General features: G+C 42.7%; 1 protein-coding gene across 3 annotated transcripts in view; it reads left to right on the top strand.

Moving 5' to 3' along the window:
- LOC139566290 (transmembrane protein 163a) overlaps positions 1-21,433 on the top strand; it is a 64,919-nt gene that overhangs the window by 21,794 nt on the left and 21,692 nt on the right. For all 3 annotated transcript variants that reach the window (XM_071387370.1, XM_071387369.1, XM_071387371.1), the window contains exons 3-5: positions 12,512-12,555; positions 13,016-13,107; positions 15,235-15,331. In XM_071387370.1, the coding sequence (XP_071243471.1) occupies positions 12,512-12,555; positions 13,016-13,107; positions 15,235-15,331 (233 nt within the window). The remainder of the gene's footprint in view (positions 1-12,511; positions 12,556-13,015; positions 13,108-15,234; positions 15,332-21,433) is intronic.

Below are 21,433 nucleotides of genomic sequence, written 5' to 3'. Positions count from 1 at the left end.
TCTCTCTCTCTTTCTCTCTCTCTCTCTCTCGGCAGGTTAAAAAACCCTCTCTTACTCTCGCTCTTTCTCCCTGCTTAATAAACAATTAGTACATGATGTTCAGTTCATAGCATCAACCAAGAACCTTCAATAAATTACTTCAATCCATTTAGTGGCTTTACAATCCAGCATTGTAAATATACTGTACATAGGGTGAATCCCAAAGCCCACATATGGAACAGGGTGACATTTGGGATGCAGACATACAGTACTTGTCAAAAGTTTGGACACACCTACTCATTCAAGGGTTTTTCATTATTTTTACTATTTTCTATATTGTAGAATAATAGTGAAGACATACAGTGGGGCAAAAAAGTATTTAGTCAGCCACCAATTGTGCAAGTTCTCCCACTTAAAAAGATGAGAGAGGCCTGTAATTTTCATCATAGGTATACTTCAACTATGACAGACAAAATGAGAAAAGAAAATCCAGAAAATCACATTGTAGGATTTTTTATGAATTTATTTGCAAATTATGGTGGAAAATAAGTATTTGGTCAATAACAAAAGTTTATCTCAATACTTTGTTATATACCCTTTGTTGGCAATGACTGAGGTCAAATGTTTTCTGTAAGTCTTCACAAGGTTTTCACACACTGTTGCTGGTATTTTGGCCCATTCCTCCATGCAGATCTCCTCTAGAGCAGTGATGTTTTGGGGCTGTTGCTGGGCAACACAGACTTTCAACTCCCTCCAAAGATTTTCTATGGGCTTGAGATCTGGAGACTGGCTAGGCCACTCCAGGACCTTGAAATGCTTCTTACAAAGCCACTCCTTCGTTGCCCGGGCGGTGTGTTTGGGATCATTGTCATGCTGAAAGACCCAGCCACGTTTCATCTTCAATGCCCTTGCTGATGGAAGGAGGTTTTCACTCAAAATCTCACGATACATGGCCCCATTCAGTCTTTCCTTTACACGGATCAGACGTCCTGGTCCCTTTGCAGAAAAACAGCCCCAAAGCATGATGTTTCCACCCCCATGCTTCACAGTAGGTATGGTGTTCTTTGGATGCAACTCAGCATTCTTTGTCCTCCAAACACGACGAGTTGAGTTTTTACCAAAAAGTTATATTTTGGTTTCATCTGACCATATGACATTCTCCCAATCTTCTTCTGGATCATCCAAATGCTCTCTAGCAAACTTCAGACGGGCCTGGACATGTACTGGCTTAAGCAGGGGGACACGTCTGGCACTGCAGGATTTGAGTCCCTGGCGGCGTAGTGTGTTACTGATGGTAGGCTTTGTTACTTTGGTCCCAGCTCTCTGCAGGTCATTCACTAGGTCCCCCCGTGTGGTTCTGGGATTTTTGCTCACCGTTCTTGTGATCATTTTGACCCCACAGGGTGAGATCTTGCGTGGAGCCCCAGATCGAGGGAGATTATCAGTGGTCTTGTATGTCATCCATTTCCTAATAATTGCTCCCACAGTTGATTTCTTCAAACCAAGCTGCTTACCTATTGCAGATTCAGTCTTCCCAGCCTGGTGCAGGTCTACAATTTTGTTTCTGGTGTCCTTTGACAGCTCTTTGGTCTTGGCCATAGTGGAGTTTGGAGTGTAACTGTTTGAGGTTGTGGACAGGTGTCTTTTATACTGATAACAAGTTCAAACAGGTGCCATTAATACAGGTAACGAGTGGAGGACAGAGGAGCCTCTTAAAGAAGAAGTTACAGGTCTGTGAGAGCCAGAAATCTTGCTTGTTTGTAGGTGACCAAATACTTATTTTCCACCATAATTTGCAAATAAATTCATTAAAAATCCTACAATGTGATTTTCTGGATTTTTTTTTCTCATTTTGTCTGTCATAGTTGAAGTGTACCTATGATGAAAATTACAGGCCTCTCTCATCTTTTTAAGTGGGAGAACTTGCACAATTGGTGGCTGACTAAATACTTTTTTGCCCCACTGTATGAATTAACACATATGGAATCATGTATTAACCAAAAAAGTGTTAAACAAATCTAAATATATTTTATATTTGAGATTCTTCAAAGGAGCCACCTTTGCCTTGATGTCAGCTTTGCACACTCTTGGCATTCTCTCCAAACTTTTGACTGGTACTGTACATTAACCACGTATACACAGTACACACCGCTTCACAGTTCTGAATTCAATGAAAGCAAATATTGATTGACGATATTGCATTATCGCACCAGTGGTGTATGTTAAGCAATTAACGTTATTTGACATCGAGATTAAATGGGATTAAATGGCTCTGCCAGCCTTTATGGAATGTTCTGTGCCATCCAAAACACAGACGTTTTGGTGTGTACCGTATCATCTTCTTCAGTGCGTATGTTCTGCGTAAGAAAAGTGACTGATTGGCTATTATGGGTATCTGGGACCTGGGGTCTTTCTCTATACGGTAGATGTCTACCAGAACGATGGCTACTGGGGTATGCAAACAGGAAAACATTAGCATTAGGGAAACACTGTTGCAACCAGCTCTGGTTTTGGCGAGAATTCTCAGTGATGCGTGCAGTTGCACAAATACATTTGATTTGGGTCATATAGATTCCTTGCTGCCCAGATCAATAGACCAATAGGGGTATGCATGGTTGTTGTGTGTGTGCTTGTGTGTTTCTTGTACAAGGTGATCAACGTGGAAAGCACAGCTAGCTTACTTGTGTGTGTTATTTAATTGTCCTCTGCTTGCTGAGTCTTTATGTGATTTCAAAGATACTCGACCCACAATTAAATCACACCACGGAAATTGCGTTTTCGAAGCTGTTTGTCATCTGGGACAGGTTTTTAGGGGGAGAGGAGGAGGGAGGTAGGGAGGAAGACGTGTGCATGTGAAAACGTGCACCAGCCAGGCTGTGATGTAGGAACTAGGGACAGAAATGTCCCAGATACTTCACAACTTCACATCTTCCTCAGGATACAATTAACAAGCGCTCAGTGGCAGGTCGCCGGCTCTTAAATGGCCCTTTCACTCTCTCCCTCCCCCCTAATGTGTGTGTGTGTGTCAACTTTCTCAACTCTGACTGATTGACTGATTTTGACAACGTGGATTTCTCCACCCCTGTTCCAAGTGGAGCTGCTGTTTCTCTCTTCCTTCCTACCCCCTCATTCTTTGGATGTCATAGCATAATCAGGTTCCACAATTGCCATGTTTGTGTGTGTGCACTGTTTTGAAAATGTGGTGTCCTTGTTGGATTACACTAAATAATACCTTTCGAATTTCAATAGCTTTTCTTTGGTTTGCTTCACAAGTACCTTTTTCCTTTGGCTGCTTTTTGGGTAGCCGGAATGTCAATTTCACAACACATCACATTACCCAACACAGGGCTTAATGAAATACCAGCCACATGTCACCATGCTGTCTGTTCCCTGTGTTTTGAGTGGGAGTGCCCTACCGGTCTAGGTGGTGGCTGAGCGATGGATGCCAGGGCACACAGCCCTGAGGCAGACCCTGAATACAGATCACATCGCTCTGTGTACCCTGGAGAGAGACGGAGAAAGACACAAACAGGGATATGCACAGACGCACTCACATGCAGTTATGCACGCATGCACGCACACCCACAAACACAACCACACAGACATACACAAACACACACACACAATTAAGATGCAATTGAGATGCTACATAGAACTTCAAGGCCACATGCCCGGAAAAAACAAACCAAAAAGGAACAATCTAAACGAGGGAGAGGGAGAGGGAGAGGGAGAGGGAGAGGGAGAGGGAGAGATGCATCACATATTCATGCATTCAGAATTGTGCGTCTCTAAGCTGGAGCGCAAGCCCCCTAAGAGTCTGCAGTCTAAAAATAAGAGCGGCAGGAGGTGCATGTGGAGAAACAGAGAGAGCAAAAGAGGGAGGGGAGCTCTCCCTTCTCTGTTCTCACATGAACAGCAGGAGCAGGCAGAGGGAGGGAGGAAGGGATGAAAGGAGATTGGGAGGGAGGCTCAGAGTAGCGGGTGTGGGGGCATGGAGTTGACTTAGTGGTGATTGTCTTCTGCCATGTCCACCTCACCTACCTGCCCTTGGATGGATAGGCTGGGGGGGAATGGGTGGGGGGTTCAAATAGTATTTGCTTCTTTTCACATATTTTGACCTTTTGATTAAGCCTGACTGGAGTACAAGATGGGTTGAGTTTTTACTTTTGGGAGGTGGAGGTTATGTGGTTCATTGTGCTTTGTCGCATGACATAAAACGCAGTATATCCTCATACCTGGGCAGGTCAATTCCTGAGGTGGGGGGTGTTGGAGGTGGTATGCAGACACTCCAGATTTGAAGCAAGGCTTTGGAAACATTGTTTTACACATCTCTGTGTAGGCTAGGTAAGGGCCTGTGGAATGTCTGCGCTTGTCCCATCTATTTCTATGCACAGCACGCACTCACACACACACTCACTCACACAAACACATGCACACACACACATACGCACACTGAATTATTAAACACTGTATAATGTACTGTATTTCTGTTAATCACAATACAATTTCACATGGTTCACCAGCGCAATTTTAGAACCATGCTGACCAAGCAAGCATTAAACCACACCAGTAAACAAATATACAAATAAAATCGTAATAGTATAGTATACTATGGAATATTACGGGGAAAACATATCTGCGGTTATATTACCCTCTGATAGTAAAGAGTGTAGTAAACTGCATTTCAACTGATTAACCTGCTCTCAATTGCTCCACCACTGATAGATATGCAGCTGGCACACTGACACTGCTGTACATAGGTTAAGCCTAATGCTATTGGGGTAAACACAATGGCATTGGCACCAACACAACAGTGGCGTGTATTCATTGATGGCAAGCGAAGCCAGGCTTCCCCCAAAAATGTACCAATAAAAAAAAAAACATAAATAATTAATATTTCGTCTCTGTTTTTCATAAATTTCCTTCAATTGAGAGGCTGAATGTATCTCCCTGGAGAAAGCATCCAAGCGAGCAAAACAGCGCCCCTCTGTCTCTCTAATGTGTAGGCCATCTATCTGATGCTGTCTGGTACAAACGAATATGACATTGTTGCCGCCTATAGCGTTGAATGCAAGGGAAGCCAGCGACCATTTGGCCTCGCTTGATAATTTTAAAAATAAAATCATTACCAGTCAGCGTTGAGCTAAAGTGAGTGAGCTCAACTGTGAATGGTTCTGGCGCAAACAAAAAAACGTGTCAAGGGAAGCCAGTTTGGATTTGGCTTCACACCAATCACATCAAAATAAAACCAAACTTCATTGACAGAAGGAAATGGAATTGTTGCATCTCATTGTGTTGTTCTCCGGTGGCTAGCTAGCCAGCTAGCTAAAATTGCCCCTTTCCTAAATTAGACATGGATGGAGATAGGGATTTGGACTTGTGGTTTCACTTAATTCTCCATACTGGCCAATGATCAGACGATTCTGATCCAACCATGAATTCATACATTGTGCCCCTGGCCTGAGAGGATGGAAGTTCAATCTGTAGCTAAATGTAGTAGGGTAATGTTAACTAGCTGGCTCATCGTTGCCCATGAAAGGAAAACTAAAAGTGTGTAGCATTTCGGCAACATGAAAAAGAGGAGGATGGCATTGTTGTTTCTCTACAAGTAGGGTGAGTCAAAATGTTTTTTCTACTTCCACCCACACACACACACACACACACACACACACACACACACACACACACACACACACACACACACACACACACACACACACACACACACACACACACACACACACACACACACACACAGTACCATAGACAGCCACATCATATTTAGCTTACGTTGATTGGACAAAACATTTTTGGTACCTTTTAATTGTCACTGTATTAGACTAAGCAGAGGTTATTTAAGGATGTTGAAGTTGAAATGGTGCTGGAGTAGTGGAGGCAGCCTCTGTTTTCTTTGCGACTTGCGGCAACTCTCCGTGGTTCTAAATCAATAGTTGTTTAGTAGTCTGAAAACGTAGGAAGCATTAACTTGATTGACCCTGCTGTAGGTCATGAAACTGTTTGTGACATGCAATATGCTTTGTGGACAGATGTTGCTCTCTGGTTTTGTGACGAAACCAAGTTGTGGTTGAATTTATTCTGCCAGTCTGTCTTCTTATTGTCTCTGCCTTAGGCCTACAGTATATATCACAGTGGCACAGCATATGAACTAACAGGTTATAGAGCAAACAACGCATTGATCACAACACATAGGTTGTAATATTGCTTTCTTCATGCTTGGCTTCCCCAGGGATTTTACCCACACACTGCTACTGCAACAACAGTCTGTCTGGGTAGCTTCTCTGTTCAGTATCTTCTGACACTGCCCACTGTCCCATATAGGATCTTTGAACAACTGTGAGATGGCCTTCTCTTGGACATTTTATTATTTGATATAATAAACCCATGTCACATGGGTATATCATAACACTTGCATATCATATTTTTGTCAGATCTGTGATATCTACCCAAGAATATGCCTCAAAGGATTTGATCATTGTAATTGTCAGTGTCAGTGCAGACAGAGGATCTGACTGAGAGAATTGACACAGCAATTAAGTAATCTGGAGTGGCTGTGAGGAACCAATGACATCTGTCATCTATGTTGTGGAAAGGGACTGACTTAGGTCTCCGGAGAGACAGAGAGAGTGACACATCTCCCATCTGCCCTGCTGTCTCTGTCACTCTGGGTGAACGGAGTAGATCGAGGCAGAGGGAGGCAGAGAGAGATTAGTGTTGTTGTCACAAGTTGTGCGCTATAGCTTGGAAAGTAAACAAATGTGACATTATAAGGCTGTTTGTTTTCAACAATAGGACTGTTTTTCTCAATAATTTATTTTTATTTTTAATTTCACCTTTATTTAACCAGGTAGGCTAGTTGAGAACAAGTTCTCATTTACAACTGCGACCTGGCCAAGATAAAGCAAAGCAGTTCGACACATACAACAACACAGAGTTACACATGGAATAAACAAACACACAGTCAATAATACAGTAGAATAAGTCTATATACAGTGTGTGCAAATGAGGTAGGATAAGGGAGGTAAGGCAATAAATAGGCCATGGTGGTGAAGTAATTACAATATAGCAATTTAACACTGCAATGGTAGATGTGCAGAAGATGAATGTGCAGTAGAGATACTGGGGTGCAAAGGAGCAAGATAAATAAATAAATACAGTATGGGGATGAGGTAGTTGGATGGGCTATTTACAGATGGACTATGTACAGGTGCTTTAAGCTGGTGCTTAAAGCTAGTGAGGGAGATATGAGTCTCCAGCTTCAGTGATTTTTGCAGTTCGTTACAGTCATTGGCAACAGAGAACTGGAAGGTAAGGCAGCCAAAGGAAGAATTGGCTTTGGGGGTGACCAGTGAGATATACCTGCTGGAGCGCGTGCTATGGGTGGGTGCTGCTATGGTGACCAGCGAGCTAAGATAAGGCGGTGGTTTACCAAGCAGAGACTTGTAGATGACCTGGAGCCAGTGGGTTTGGCGTGAAATGGAGTGCTTTTACATTTTTTTCCCTCATCGTAAACAAGATGAATTGTGTAAACTAACTCCTCAACCTCATATACCGCTGCCTGAGCCATTGAATTGCTAGCTTTCCGGTGGTGCAGCTGGTTAAGGTGTGTCAATAGGGAAGTTACGTGTGTTTGTGAAACAAGGGGTGTTTCTTAATATGCTCCGAGCAAGCAAACTGGACCACGGAACGGTCGGAGTAAGAGTCATAATGAAAGTATTCGAAATGGAACATGGAGGACAATTCTCAGATGTGTACTTCGTTTGTACATATTTCAAAGTATGCATCGACGCAAGCTTCAACTGAAATATTCCCAGTATTGTTGACGTAATTTGATGCAACCACATAAAAAAAACAACGCAAAATGTCCTGAAGTCAATGGCGGCTGGTTTTGAGTTGAAGTGAGAGAGCTCGGACATTGGAATGAAAAGTTGCCCACTCACATCTCATATGATGCCTGACTAACCATAATGTGTTAACTTTGGTCTGTTGAACTGCATAGAATAACCTCTGTGCCTAGACTGATGAAAAATGTGTAGCTAGCAAGCGACCCACAAAGAATTTGTAGCTAACGCTGGCCATTTACCTTTCATAGCAACATTTGTTTTAGGGTCTTTTTTTACATGTGAAACTAGTTGGCTAGCTAGATGAATACTATTCACATATAGCTGATAATTAGGAGCGTTGCATTTTCTTTATGTACATTTTTATGCATTCTCCAAACTCTCGTCCTCACAAGATTGTACTCAAGAAAATACCCTTGGAGAAGGAACTCGACCGCATGAGAGTGTGGAGCACGGTAGTATGCATGTTGAGAAACACCCAGAGGATCAAACATTGAATATCAGTGTGGGCTCTTGAGGAAGGAAGCGGTACTGTTACTCAAGCAGTGTGACACCGGTTACACCGTGATACCTACGAGTAATGTGACAACCCTAAGATGGATGCCTTTACTGTGCTGTGTTGGTTTAAGCCCTCTTAAATCCTTTCTCTGAGACACTTGATCTGGCTTGACAAAGTGAGGAGAATTGATCGCTCCTGCCTTCATTGTAAACGACTGGTCACTAACTAGATCTGTCCTGTCACACGGAGACCCTGGCTGTGTCTGAAATGGTACCCTATTACCTATATAGTGCTTTATGGGCCCTGTTCAAAAGTAGTGCACTATATAGGGGAAAAGGTGTCATTTCGGGTGTAGTCCTTCTGTTCTCGGTGTGTCTGGTGTTCTGTCAGGGTGATGTGCCAGCCTCTGTCACCGTGACGATGAGTGGAGGGTGGGAGGTTTGACATGTGACATATGGACTGTGATGACCCAGAAAGATCTGTCTGTCACCCACTGTGTGTCACTGTGTTTAGAAGGATACATGGACGGGGGCTTTACACCCCAGGAGGAGTGCAGAAAGAGAAAACCTGGGTCTTGTTCATTAGGGCACGCAAGCAAAATCATTTTAAAATGAAAAACGAAAATGCTAGTTTCTTATTGGACAAGTCCAGGTAGTCCCTCCCTGTTTCAGTCTATTTTCTTCTGTTTGGTGACAAATGAACATGACCTAGAATTTTTAAAATACTTTTTATTATTGGTCTCTTAAATAAAATTGTACTGTAGTGGAAAGGCCAAATCAAAGTACACCCAGGGGGCTTTCACAACAAATTGGTTTGGAGCAGTTTTTCCGAACTCTGTTGCTTTTACCCCCTTAGTTCAGTTCGTTTGGACTGGTGTGAACACTATCTGTACTTGGGAGCGCACCAACCAACGCACATCTTTCGCTCAAAACGTGTGGTCTCGGTCTGTTTCCACTGGTGCATTTCGCTGCAGGTGAGAACGCAGTTTGGACCAAACACAGGAAAAGACAAAGAGGCTTGCAGTATTATTGTTTTCTTTGACTGCGAGCATTTGATGAAATGCATGCGTTATCATAACTTGATATCTCTGAAACATTTTTGTGAGTAGCAGTGCATTTACTGTAAGGGCGCATCCTATGCAGATTAGGGGAGACCGGGGCTACAAGGGATATAGGCTACTGAATATATTCACTGCGCGTCGCAGTTGGCCACTCAGTGGCCTTGTGGTTAGAGTGTCCATCCTGAGATCAAATGAAATAACATTTTATTGGTCGCATACGCATATTTAAAATATGCAGATGTTATCGCAGGTGCAGTAGCTCCAACAGTGCAGTGCACCTAACAATACAAAACAATACACACAAATCCCAAATATTTTAATTAAGAAATATCAGAACAAGCAATGTCAGAGTCCGGAATATAAATATATATATATATATATATATAGAGAGAGATTCCCAAAGGCTGGAGTGTCGGCCTTCTCGGCTGCTCCAATTTCGCTCCAGTAGCGCTCTCTTCACCGGCTCAGGGCGTGCCTGACCCAGCATGCATTTGTAGTCTACTTGTGTGCCGCTTTAGCCCCTTGCTTTAGCTACTGTCATGGAGTTAGCTAAATATTTTCATAAAGAAACTGATAAAACACACAGGTGCTAAATCAAGGTGACTTACAAAGATGAGGACCAAGAGCAAGAGAGGGAGTGAAGTGATGTAGTGTCCACAACTAAATAATAATTGTGGAATCTGAAAAGACACATATTCATGAAAGCATGATGGTGTATTTACTACATGCTAACAGAAAGGAACGAGGTGGGTAGCTAACTAAGTGTGTCAGTGAGGCAAAGTATGTATAAACAAAAAATCTGATCTCTTAAAAGTTTTTTGGTTCTATTATCTCAACAATAGGCCATCATTGATTTAGGACCAATAGGCATGGCATATTCTGACTTTCAAGGAGCTTTCTGTTTTGATTGGGTTATTTTGCCTAACACCTATCGAAAAATGTTTTTTTTAAACTTTGTGAGGCATTGGAATACCTTCCTGGTCTTTGTGGTTCAATCTGTGTTTGAAATTCACTGCTCAACTGAGGGACCTTACAGATAATTGTATGTGTGTAGTATAGAGATGAGGTAGTCATTCAAAAATCATGTTTAACACTATTATTGCACACAGAATGAGTCCATGCAACTTATTATGTGACTTGTTAAGCAAATGTTTACCCCTGAACTTATCTAGGCTTGTCATAAAAAAGGGCTTGAATACTTATTAACCCAAGATATTTCAGCTTTTAATTTCTTATTAATTTGTAAACATTTGTAAAAACATAATTCCACTTTGACATTATGCGGTATTGTGTGTAGGCCAGTGAAAAAATATATTTCTCAATTTCTGAAGTTTATTAGGTACACCCATCCAGTACAGGGTAGGACCCCCCTTTGCCTCCAGAACAGCCTAAATTATTTGGGGGCGTGGATTCTACAAGGTGTCGGAAAGGTTCCACAGGGATGTTGGTCCGTGCTGACGCGATGGCATGCTGCAGATTGGACAGCGGTACAGTACATGCATGCTGCGAACAGCAGATACGCTGTGGCGTTTAATTGTGGCTCAACTGGTATCGAGGGAACTAACGTGTCCCAGGAAAACATTCCCCACACCAGTACACCACCACCATTAGCCTTTACCGTTGACACCAGGCAGGATGGGCCCATGGACTCATGCTGCTTACGCCAAATCCTGACTCTGCCATCACCATGACGCAACAGGAACTGGGATTCGTACGACAAGGCAATGTTTTTCCACTCCTTGATTGTCCAGTGTTGGTGATCGGTCTCTAAGGTGAAGGGAGGCTCTCAATGGTGCATCTGTAGAAGTATACGAGGTCCTTAGGGGCTAATCACATTTTTTTTCAGCCTCCTGAGGTTGAAGAGGTGCTGTTGCTCCTTCTTCACCACACTATCTGTATGGATGGACCATTTCAGGTTGTGATGTGCACACTGAGGAACTTGAAGCTTTTCACCCTATCCACTGCGACCCTGTCGATGTGGATGGGGGCGTGCTCTCTCTATCTCCTGTAGTCCACGATCAGCTCCTTGGTTTTGTTGACGTTGAGGGACAGATTATTTTCCTGGCACCACTCCGTCAGGTCCGTCACCTCCTCCCTCTAGGCTGTCTCGTCATTTTTGGTAATCACTTTTTTTTGGGCCGGCAAACTTGATGATTGATTTGGAGACATGCTTGACGTGCGAAATTGGAAGGTTAGGAGTCTAGGATCGTTGGATCTGGTCTCTTTTATTCAAAACAGCCTGAATAGGAAGTCTAGGCAGGCTACAACCCAAATGACAGCCAATTCCCTATATTATGCACTGCTTTTGACCAGCCCTGGTTAAAAGTAGTGCGTTAAATAGGGAATAGGATGCCATTATTTTGGAACGCAAAGCCAGTGGTCATTAGCCTGGGCTGCATTAGTATGAACATTCCGTAGTCTTCAGTGCTGGGTAATCCCTCTGGTTTGTGGTTGGATGGGTTTTGAATTCCATGATTTCTCATTTCCTGAATATGGTAATCACTCTGGAGTTCAACTCTGGGGTAAGGGGGGGTGGGGGGGGGTGTAATGTAGCCTCAGGAAAAATATGTGTTACAAACAGCTGTATGTACACATTGGTGGGGTACTCAGTCCTGCTCACTGCTCGGCAATTAGAAGCAGCAGCCCCATTGTTTTCGAAGGGCAAACTGAGGATTTTAACGCTGTGAACCTGACAATGGTGTGATAACACTACATTATATCTAACTACTACACCTGCTGAGTAGAACAGTGTTGTTGTTGTGCTATATAAGACCTGGGTTTAAATACTTTGAGCATTTAATTGAGCCTGTTTGTTATTTTGGACTGCCAGATGGATGGGGTTTGCACTTTTGGGACTGTTCTATTGGCCCCATGGTCCCAGTCCCAGGCAAGTTCAATCAAGCACAGCTAAAGTAGTTAAATGTAAACAAATACTATTTGACTCCAGGGACTACCGGCAGGCTGAATCGGTTTCGAGCTAACCGGCCGCCTGTGTTTGGTATGCAACGGTTGTTCTCAAGTCATTTACAACAGTACCACTGATATAAATGTATTTCATGAATGCATGTTCTTCATGTATAGTAAAACTTGTGTTTCTCTTGTTTTTTTCCCCAGCTGTTTCCTTCATGAGACACAGTGCCTCGGCTTTTGGATTCGCTGTAGGTACTTTTAAAATGTATTTGAATTCATCTACTACTGAGTGCTAAAGGGCAATGAGCGAAACAGGGCAGATGTCATTACTAACACGTTACAATCAGTGTGTTTGAGGGGTCAGTTTGAGCAAGGCGAGGCACAGGATCATTGATCTTGATCACGTAAAGAGTAGTAGCTCTAGCCAGTTATTTGGGATGCAAGGTGATTCGTAGATAAATGATTCTGCGCAGACCAACTGCAATGTAGTCGATCTCAAAAACACACATTGGTTCCACAAGGGCCTGGCCATATCGATTCCTGCTAACCTTAGGAGTCTAAGCTTGTAATTTAGGCTAGATTGGCATTGACTTTGAGTTATTGGGATGAGGATAACTGAAGGGTACAATCATTTAAGTGAACCCCCATTCCTCTGTTGAATAGCTGGCCAGTGTTGTTGTTGACGTTGTTGTTGTCTACCCTCTGCAGTTTGATGCGGCCCTGGATGTGCTGTCCTCCATCATTGTGGTGTGGCGCTATAGTAATGCCGCCGCCGTTCACTCTGCACACAGGGAGTACATGTGAGTAGATATATCGCCGCCATATTTATCATATTTGTCGTTTCTGATGACCAGCAAAACTATATAAAGCCTAAGAAATTATACTGTATTCTAGTGCTATTTTGTCTCTTCAGCATAATCGCTGCAGTTATTACAATGCATTTCATTCTTTGGGACTGTAGTGTACAGTATTAGAACCCCAGCATTGTCTCTCATCCCCCTTACTCGCATTTTCATGTGTGAAATTGCCAGACACCATCCGCTGCAGTCTCAGGGGATGCTTTTGTGAATGCAGATCGCCATGGAGACTCTGGTGTATAAGCCTATAGCCTGGTTAAACGAGATTGAATGCTGCTTTAATGATGAAACAGTGGTGAGTTTAGCATTCCTTCTGGTTTAACCAGGCTAACCAGGCTTACAGCAGCAGATTGACAGCCTCTGGTTTACTGTAGAAGCCTATAGGCTGGTTAAACGAGCTTGAATGCCGCTTTCACCATTGTGAGTGCAGCATTCAATCTGGTTTAACCAGGCTAATATGAGCCTTCAGTTGTACCAGTGAACATCTCTTTGGTCCAGAATCCTAATTGGAACGTTTGTGTTACCCAGCAGCTAGTAATTGGCCTCTCCTAGGTGTGTGTTGTGGAGGGTGAATGTGTGTGCGCGTGTATGTGTGATCCCTCAGGGGAGAGGCCTTGTAGGAAGGAGTAAGGCACTAGGCCACCGGACAATTAAATTACCAGGTCTGTAGACGAATGAGCGAGCAGCGTGAATTTTACAGCAAGTTTTTTTCCCACTGTAATTGGAGGAATATTGTTGTATTCGCCTGCTGACGTGACACATGGAGCAGGAGAGAAAGGGTAGACAGACTGGATGACTCTGCGTGTGCGTGTGTGTGTGTGTGTGTGTGTGTGTGTGTGTGTGTGTGTGTGTGTGTGTGTGTGTGTGCGTGTGCGTGTGCACACGCGCGCGTCCTCAGTCTAGTCAACTACAGTTCTGCCAAGTCCGGTCAAAACCTTGCATCTTGCGAAACTAAATTGACTGTCTTGCAATGTTTGAAGAAAATCAAACTTGCAAATGTGCTTGATGCCATTGCCTTGAGTCGACGAGTCCAAAAGAAGGGACTTTTCTAAGCAGCAGGCTTATAGCCCAATGAAGATCAAACGGACGTTTCAGTCAGCTGAGCTGTTGGTTGGGCAGGTGTGTTGTGAGGGAGAGTCTCTGTTGTTGAGCTTTACACAGCCCCAGGAGGTCTCTCACACACAGAGCTCTGGGTCTCTCTGTCTCTCCCGCTGCACCACTGAAATCATTCCTACATGGCTCCTCTCGCTCGACTTTGTGTTGCCTAGCTACCTTCCGGTTCGGACCCAGGGGACTGGGTGCTGCTGAGCGGGAGCCAGCTGTGAGCATCAACACACACACGCACACAGACACATGTTGCCATCCATGATGTTTTCGTCTGAACATCATGTATGTTATATCTATAATACACGGTCTACTTTCGACACTTTCTCTTGTTTTTGGCCTTTTCATGGGCTCTTTGTGATAATGTGTATGGTGTGTATAGCAACTAAGTCTGCGCTAGACTGGTAGATTAAGTAGGGGAGAGAGAGAGCAGACAGACAGCTAACCCGACCATGCCTGACCACCCCAGATGACACAGTTGACTGATTTTGGGGCTTCTCCCAGCCAGGCTTACCTAATTGGATAAAACAGTGTTTAAAGAAAATCTCTTCTCAATTTGATCCGCGGAGACTGTGTTCAACTCTCTGAATCAGCCACGGAGAAAAGCAAAATGGTTGTTTATTTAACGGATGCTTTTTCTCTTTCCACAAGCTGTAGAAATAGTGGAGACGGTTTGCAATTGTGTTAAGTTGCGTTAAGCTTGTATGATGGTTAGTTGCAATAGGTCTACTTTGTCATGGAAAGGTCTCCCTGTGGCCAATGATTTGGGAATGTTTTAAAATACAATACATGATCCCTCACATAAATTATTTTCAAAGCAGACTATTATTAATCTCTGTTTTCTCTCACTCTCTTTCCTTCCATTTCCCCTCTGTCTACCTCCCTCACTCTCTCTCCCCGCTCCCTTCCTCTCTCTTGCTTCCCCCCTAACTCCCTCCTCCCTCTCACCCCTCTCTCTCTCTTCAGAGCCTGTGTGATCCTGGGGGTGGTCTTCATCCTGTCCTCTCTGTGTATCCTGGGAAAGGCAATCCATGACCTGGCTACCAAGCTACTGCCTGAAGTGGTAAACGATGCCATCTCCTGCCGTTGTACCCTTAAGAAAGGCACTTACCCTTAACTGCACCTATAACTCTCAATCCAGGGGCGCCACACTGCCTATCTATCTATCTATCTATCTATCTATCTATCTATCTATCTATCTATCTATCTATCTATCTATCTATCTATCTATCTATCTATCTATCTATCTATCTATCTATCTATCTATCTTTATTTATTTTGAAAAAAGCTGTATTGGGAGCCACACGAAAAGCTCTTTTTGGTGAACGGAGCCATATGGTCCGGCTCAACGAAAAGACTCAAACTATGTAGGGAATAGGGAGCCGTTTGAGACACAGCCCTACTCTCCGCTCTGCTCCACATGTCTGGGCATGTGAGCGTTCATTAAGGCCAGCTCTGGGTACTGTAATACCCACCTTGGCAGTGCCAGCAGCCTTGGCAAATCGGTTTTACTGCAGCAAAGGGATTCCAATGAACATCTGGTTGGTGCTCTGAAATTGCTTGTCAAAAACAGAGGAGTGTAACTCGGTTTGGTGACTTGTTTTTCTTGTCGCACAGCTTTGCTTGTGTCTTGTTCATGTCATGACACATGTGTTGGGTGTCATTTGTCAAGGCAGTGGGGGGGTACAGACAGTGCACTGTACATTTCACTGCTGGGGCATCACAAATACATCTACAAATCTTTACAAAGTCTTATTGTATGGTTGTTGTTGTTGGATGGACAATAGAATAAAGATTCACTGGAATGCAACGTATAGTAAGTCAGTCTAAATCAACAGAAATATGTAGTCTCTTCACTCTTCGAAGTTGGCAACTGGTTGTACTTGGGTTATATGATGTCTCTTCAACTAGAGCATTGTGTCATTATGGCGTCCCCAATGCCAAATGACACCATGTTCCCAACAGTGCGCTATTTTTGACCAGAGCCCTATGGGCCGGGGTCAAAAGTAGTGCACTTTGTAGGGAATATGGTGCCATTTGGGACACAACTTAGTATAAACTCCGAGAGCTAATACGTAGTTTCATTCTCGCATCGCCAGACTGGTCACATCGGGTGTGAATTCCATTTACAAGACTCTCAGGTGGGAATGTGTGAAGAGACACCTCCAGAATGGAGAGAGAGAGGCCCTATTCTCACTACGAGATATGAAGGAGAGTCTGAGGAGCGGGGTGGCGAACGAGAATTCTACTTATCAATTCACATTACATACTTGCCTTACCTTTTGTTGTGGCTGGCAACGCAACATTCTTGGTCTGCACCTCAAATTGACCGTAAATATCACAGTAGCCACTAGCCAGTAAGCACAAACTGTTCAACAATAACAGTAACTTTTCTTCTAAAACATATTACGCTATTAAATAATGCAACCAAACCATATTACACTCTTGAATAATGCAACAATTAACCAGCGTGTACAGAGCTGCCCCCTTTTGAATTTTCTCGACTATTTTTGATACTGAATGTTATCATATCTTCAAACAAAAGCTAATATTATATATAGGGAGCCTGAGTGAACAAATAACACAACAATTATATACTTATTTCATAAGCAAAGTTATACAACACCCAAAAAAGTAAATACACTCAATAACTGGTTGTGCCACCTTTAGCTGCAATGACTGCAACCAAACACTTCCTGTAGTTGTTGATCAGTCTCTCACGTTGCTGTGGAGGAATGCTTGGCCCACTCTTCCATGCAAAACTGCTTTAACTCAGCGACATTTGTGTGTTTTCAAGTATGAACTGCTCGTTTCAAGTCCTGCCACAACATCTAATTTGGGATAATGTCTGGACTTTGAGTAGGCCATTCCAAAACTTCAAATGTGTTGCTTTTTATCCATGTTCGTGTAGACTTGTGTGTTGGATCATTGTCTTGCTGCATGACCCAGCTGGGCTTCAGCTTCAGCTCACAGACGGATGGCCTGACATTCTCCTGTAGAATTCTCTGACACATAGCAGAATTCATGGTCCATTCTACTTAGGCAAATTGTCCAGGTCCTGAGGCAACAAAGCATCCCCAAACCATCACACTACCACCACGATGTTTGACCGTTGGTATAAGGTTCTTACTGTGGAATGAAGTGTTTGGTTTTTGCCAGGCATAATGAGACCCGTGTCGTCCATATTGGGGTTTTTGTTGAAGATCTGATAACATTCAGTATCAAAAATATGCAAAAATAGAGAAAGTCAGAAAGGGGGCAAATACTTTTTGACGGCACTGTATGTGCAGACAAAGGGTTTATTTTCTCGTCTGTAGGCTACACTCATTACATTTTAGCTTCAAGACAAAAGCACAGAGTTGCTATAACCGCATGTCTTCATCAAGTAAGCCTTCAGCCTATCAAAAATGAACGATTAACCCCCTCATACGAATATAAAAGTACAGTAGGCCTACCATACAACATTACAACAAACCAGGCTAAATTTTTAGCAATATCATGCAAATCATTACATGCGGTAATTGCGGCTGAAAACGGTGGCATAATTGAATTCACTGCGACAAGGTGTTATATATGGAAGCTCATACCCGCCACCCAAACAATTAAATAAAAAGCCTCATGATTTGTCAATGTGCACAATTAGTCTGCTTCACTCGGATCAACTGTAGCCTACTGATAACAACCACAGCTGCAACTAGCCTAGAGAAGCCTATTCGCTCTGATCCAATCTGTGCCAGGGGAAACGTAACGTCATGTTTTTATAGCTTAAGCTATGTAGATATGACTGGAATGAATCAACACAATAGTGGTGACATACTGTATGAGTATCTTTTTGATTACAAATACAAAGGCCTACACTATGTAACCCTGCCTACAGCGAGCTCAACCCTGTTACCTTTATTGTCCAATCGCAGTTGTCTCTTTGTGTAAAGGGTTTTAATGTTTTCTTACACCCTAGGGCCAGGAGTTTTTCCATGAGTAAAAAAAAAAAAAAGTCCTGATTAGAACAATTATCTGGTCCCATCAAAGCCGATTTATTATTTTGTCATACGCTACAACTAGGGTCCGGATTTGGTTAGATTAGCCTATTGTACTTACTACCAGATCAGGAAAAACAATTTCCTCCCCACCACTTTTGGACCTGTGGTGCCATCTCTGAAATCACCACACAATGTTACAAATGATCTACACTTGACATGTTTTTAGAGGTGGGGATGGGCTTCCATAGTTTTACGTGGCTCAGTGCAGCCGGCAGCTGCTGCGACAATTTCAAAATGTAACAGGCTGTTACAGCAATTTCAGGTCAAAACTAGGTAAAACAAGTCTCAAATAGGATAAAATGTTTTATTACCATGTATACTGTAGGACTGTTGGCTCAACGAGACAATTCTGTTTACTGCCCTGCTTCAAGGAGGTTAACTGTCGAGCTAGTGTTTTGCGCTACCTCCGGAGGTAACGGTCGAGACGTAGCAAGTACGCAAGTTTACATTTGCGCAATATGTGTAGCCGACGGTATTTTTACGAAAAGTGTAGTACGTGTGAAGAGGCTCAGAGAGGGATAGAAACACACACAGAAAGAGAGAGAGTGAGAGGGAGTGAGAGAGAGGGAGGGAGTCAGGCAGACAGAGTGTGAGAGAGAAAGAGAAACAAAGAGAGAGAGAGATTTGTGAAGAGAAACAAGTGTTTATCTGGCTGCTGTCGGTGCATGAGAGAGATAGATAAAAAAGGAAGCGAGAGAGAAAACAGCGATAGAAAACAGAGAGAGAAACAGAGAGATCTATGAAGTGAAACACGCTGTTGTGGTCTCTCTCTTCCTGGTGGATAATTACAGGAGGAATGTGGCAGAGCTCAGGTGTGAAAAGAGAACCGTGGCCTTCACACTACTAGAATAGCTAACTGCATTACTCTGTTGCCAGGCAATAAGTCGAAGCTAAGAGCCCGTTTTTAATAATAGAAAGCAAACAAGGTAGCCTAAGGACATTGATGTCATAAGCACTTCTGGTGTTTGGGTTTTTCATCATTGGTTAATTGGACAAATCACGATTTTATAGGTGTTAGCTGCTTTTGAATTTCGGGAGGGGATATTTGGCCCGTAATTTGCAAAGAGAGAGGGTGGAGCTCCTCGTTCTAGCATCTCTTGATCGCATCTCTTAACCACTACCTATGATTTGGCTCGAGGGAATGAGGCCAATTATTGGAGGCACACCTATCGTGAAACACATTTAACTCTAGAACCGCTGGCCTTTTAGCGTATACGTACCCGCTTGAGAACAATGCCTGGCGAGCCTTACAGCATATGTATCAGATGCATATCAACCTGCAAGGTGCGCAAACCTGCTTGATAAATAAATGCTTGATAAATAGTGCATAAACTATTGTAAAGGATTAATTGCATGAAGAAATATTCATGGAAATATATCAAATAAAACAAATAACAACAATAGTTATTTGTTTAGATAGAGTCAAGGATGTTTTAAAAAAAATAAATCTACAAAGTCCTAGAAAAAACGTAGGCCTATATCCTATTTTCGTTTCTCTTCCAAGAAAAACATTACAGTGGAATCCATTTGATCAGCTGTATTTGAAGATTCGATTAGTAATAGAGTTATAGAAATTAATAAAGTCCAGTAGAAACGAAAAAGATGATAATAATAATAATATAACCAGCCATTTCCTGCATTCCTGAACAAAAGCACCAGTGCATGAACAATTGTAAAGGATGAACTGCATAGAGAAATATTAGTGGAAATATATTCATGACAAGTCATAAAAACAGTTGATTGTATCAGACACTGTATTGGCGGCCTGCTTGGCAGCTGTATCTTCTGCTTTTGCCGTTGATGTGGTTCTCAGGAAGCTCACATGCCAGATCCAGTGGGAATGCATAGTGCTGAGGATGCAAACAGTGTTGCTTTACCACTCTCCATCACTGATGTGGAGTACAGCTCCGCTGGTATGTTGTTTTGCGCAGAGGGGGGGGGGGGGGGGGCAGCTCCCGCCTTGTTGGTTCACTGGTTAGTCTTCTTTGCAATCAACTTGTCTGCCAGGGAAATTGATGTGAAGAAGTTGTCCATGGTCACATTTCTGCCTTTGCTCGTGTAAGGCTCTACGAGTCTCAAAACCACAGGCTCAAACAGTCGCTCACCCGCTGGCCTGGTTTCGTCTTTCCCCTGATATGGAAAGCCATTGAGCAAGTACTTGGTTTCGACATCGGCAGCTAACCAAAACTTAACTGAAGTCACATGCACCTTTATCCGTTTCTGTCTGGTTTCTTTCGCCCATTCATCCATTGACGACAGAATAACATAATCATTTACGTTTATTATGTTACTCGTTTTTGCTTAGCGGCCAGAGCAATGTCATAGAAACTGCAGAATATGCTCTTTCAGATATAGAAATCACACTGTTTTACATGCATGTGACTCTGTCAATTACAAGATCCCCCCCATCTCTTCATGTACAATTTGACAACTGATAGGCCTAATTTTGTCACTCATCAGATTATTGTCAATAGGCTAACACTTATTATGTGTGAAATTAGTTTTGTTATATATTTCTTATTTTACCTTTTATTTAACTAGGCAAGTCAGTTAAGAAGAAATGCCTATTTTCAATGACAGCCTAGTTCAGGGGCTGTCAGATTTTTCCTTGTCAGCTCGGGGATTTGATCTTGCAACCTTTCGGTTACTAGTCCAATGCTCTAACCACTAGGCTACCTGCCCTTGAAGCAGGGCAGTGTAAACAGAATTGTTTTGTTGAGCCAACACTCCTACGGTATAAATGGTAATAGCAGAGCAATGTTTTTGAAACAGCTGAAATGTATAGTCTTTTACTAATATTTGTAGGGTATGAAATAGTAAGAAAATCGGTAACACTATACTTGACACCCAGTGCCACGTTATGACACTGTCATAACCATGTCATAATATGTCTTAACAGCTGACATAACTTGACATAACCTGTTATAATAGGGTCAAACACTGTCATGACACATTTATACCTGTTGTGGCATATATTGTGTTATTTTATGGCTGGTTATAACACCTACATTCTGTAAGAGTGTCAAAACCCACATTTATTCAAATGTTTTTTTCCCCTGCCAAGAAGTTTCCTTTTGTTTGAAAGTTTGTTTTTTAAATCCTTTGATGAAAACATTAAAACCCTT

The sequence above is a fragment of the Salvelinus alpinus genome, chromosome 38 (assembly GCF_045679555.1).
Source record: "Salvelinus alpinus chromosome 38, SLU_Salpinus.1, whole genome shotgun sequence".
Classification (NCBI taxonomy): Eukaryota; Metazoa; Chordata; class Actinopteri; order Salmoniformes; family Salmonidae; genus Salvelinus; species Salvelinus alpinus.
This window is presented reverse-complemented; position numbering and strand designations above follow the sequence as displayed.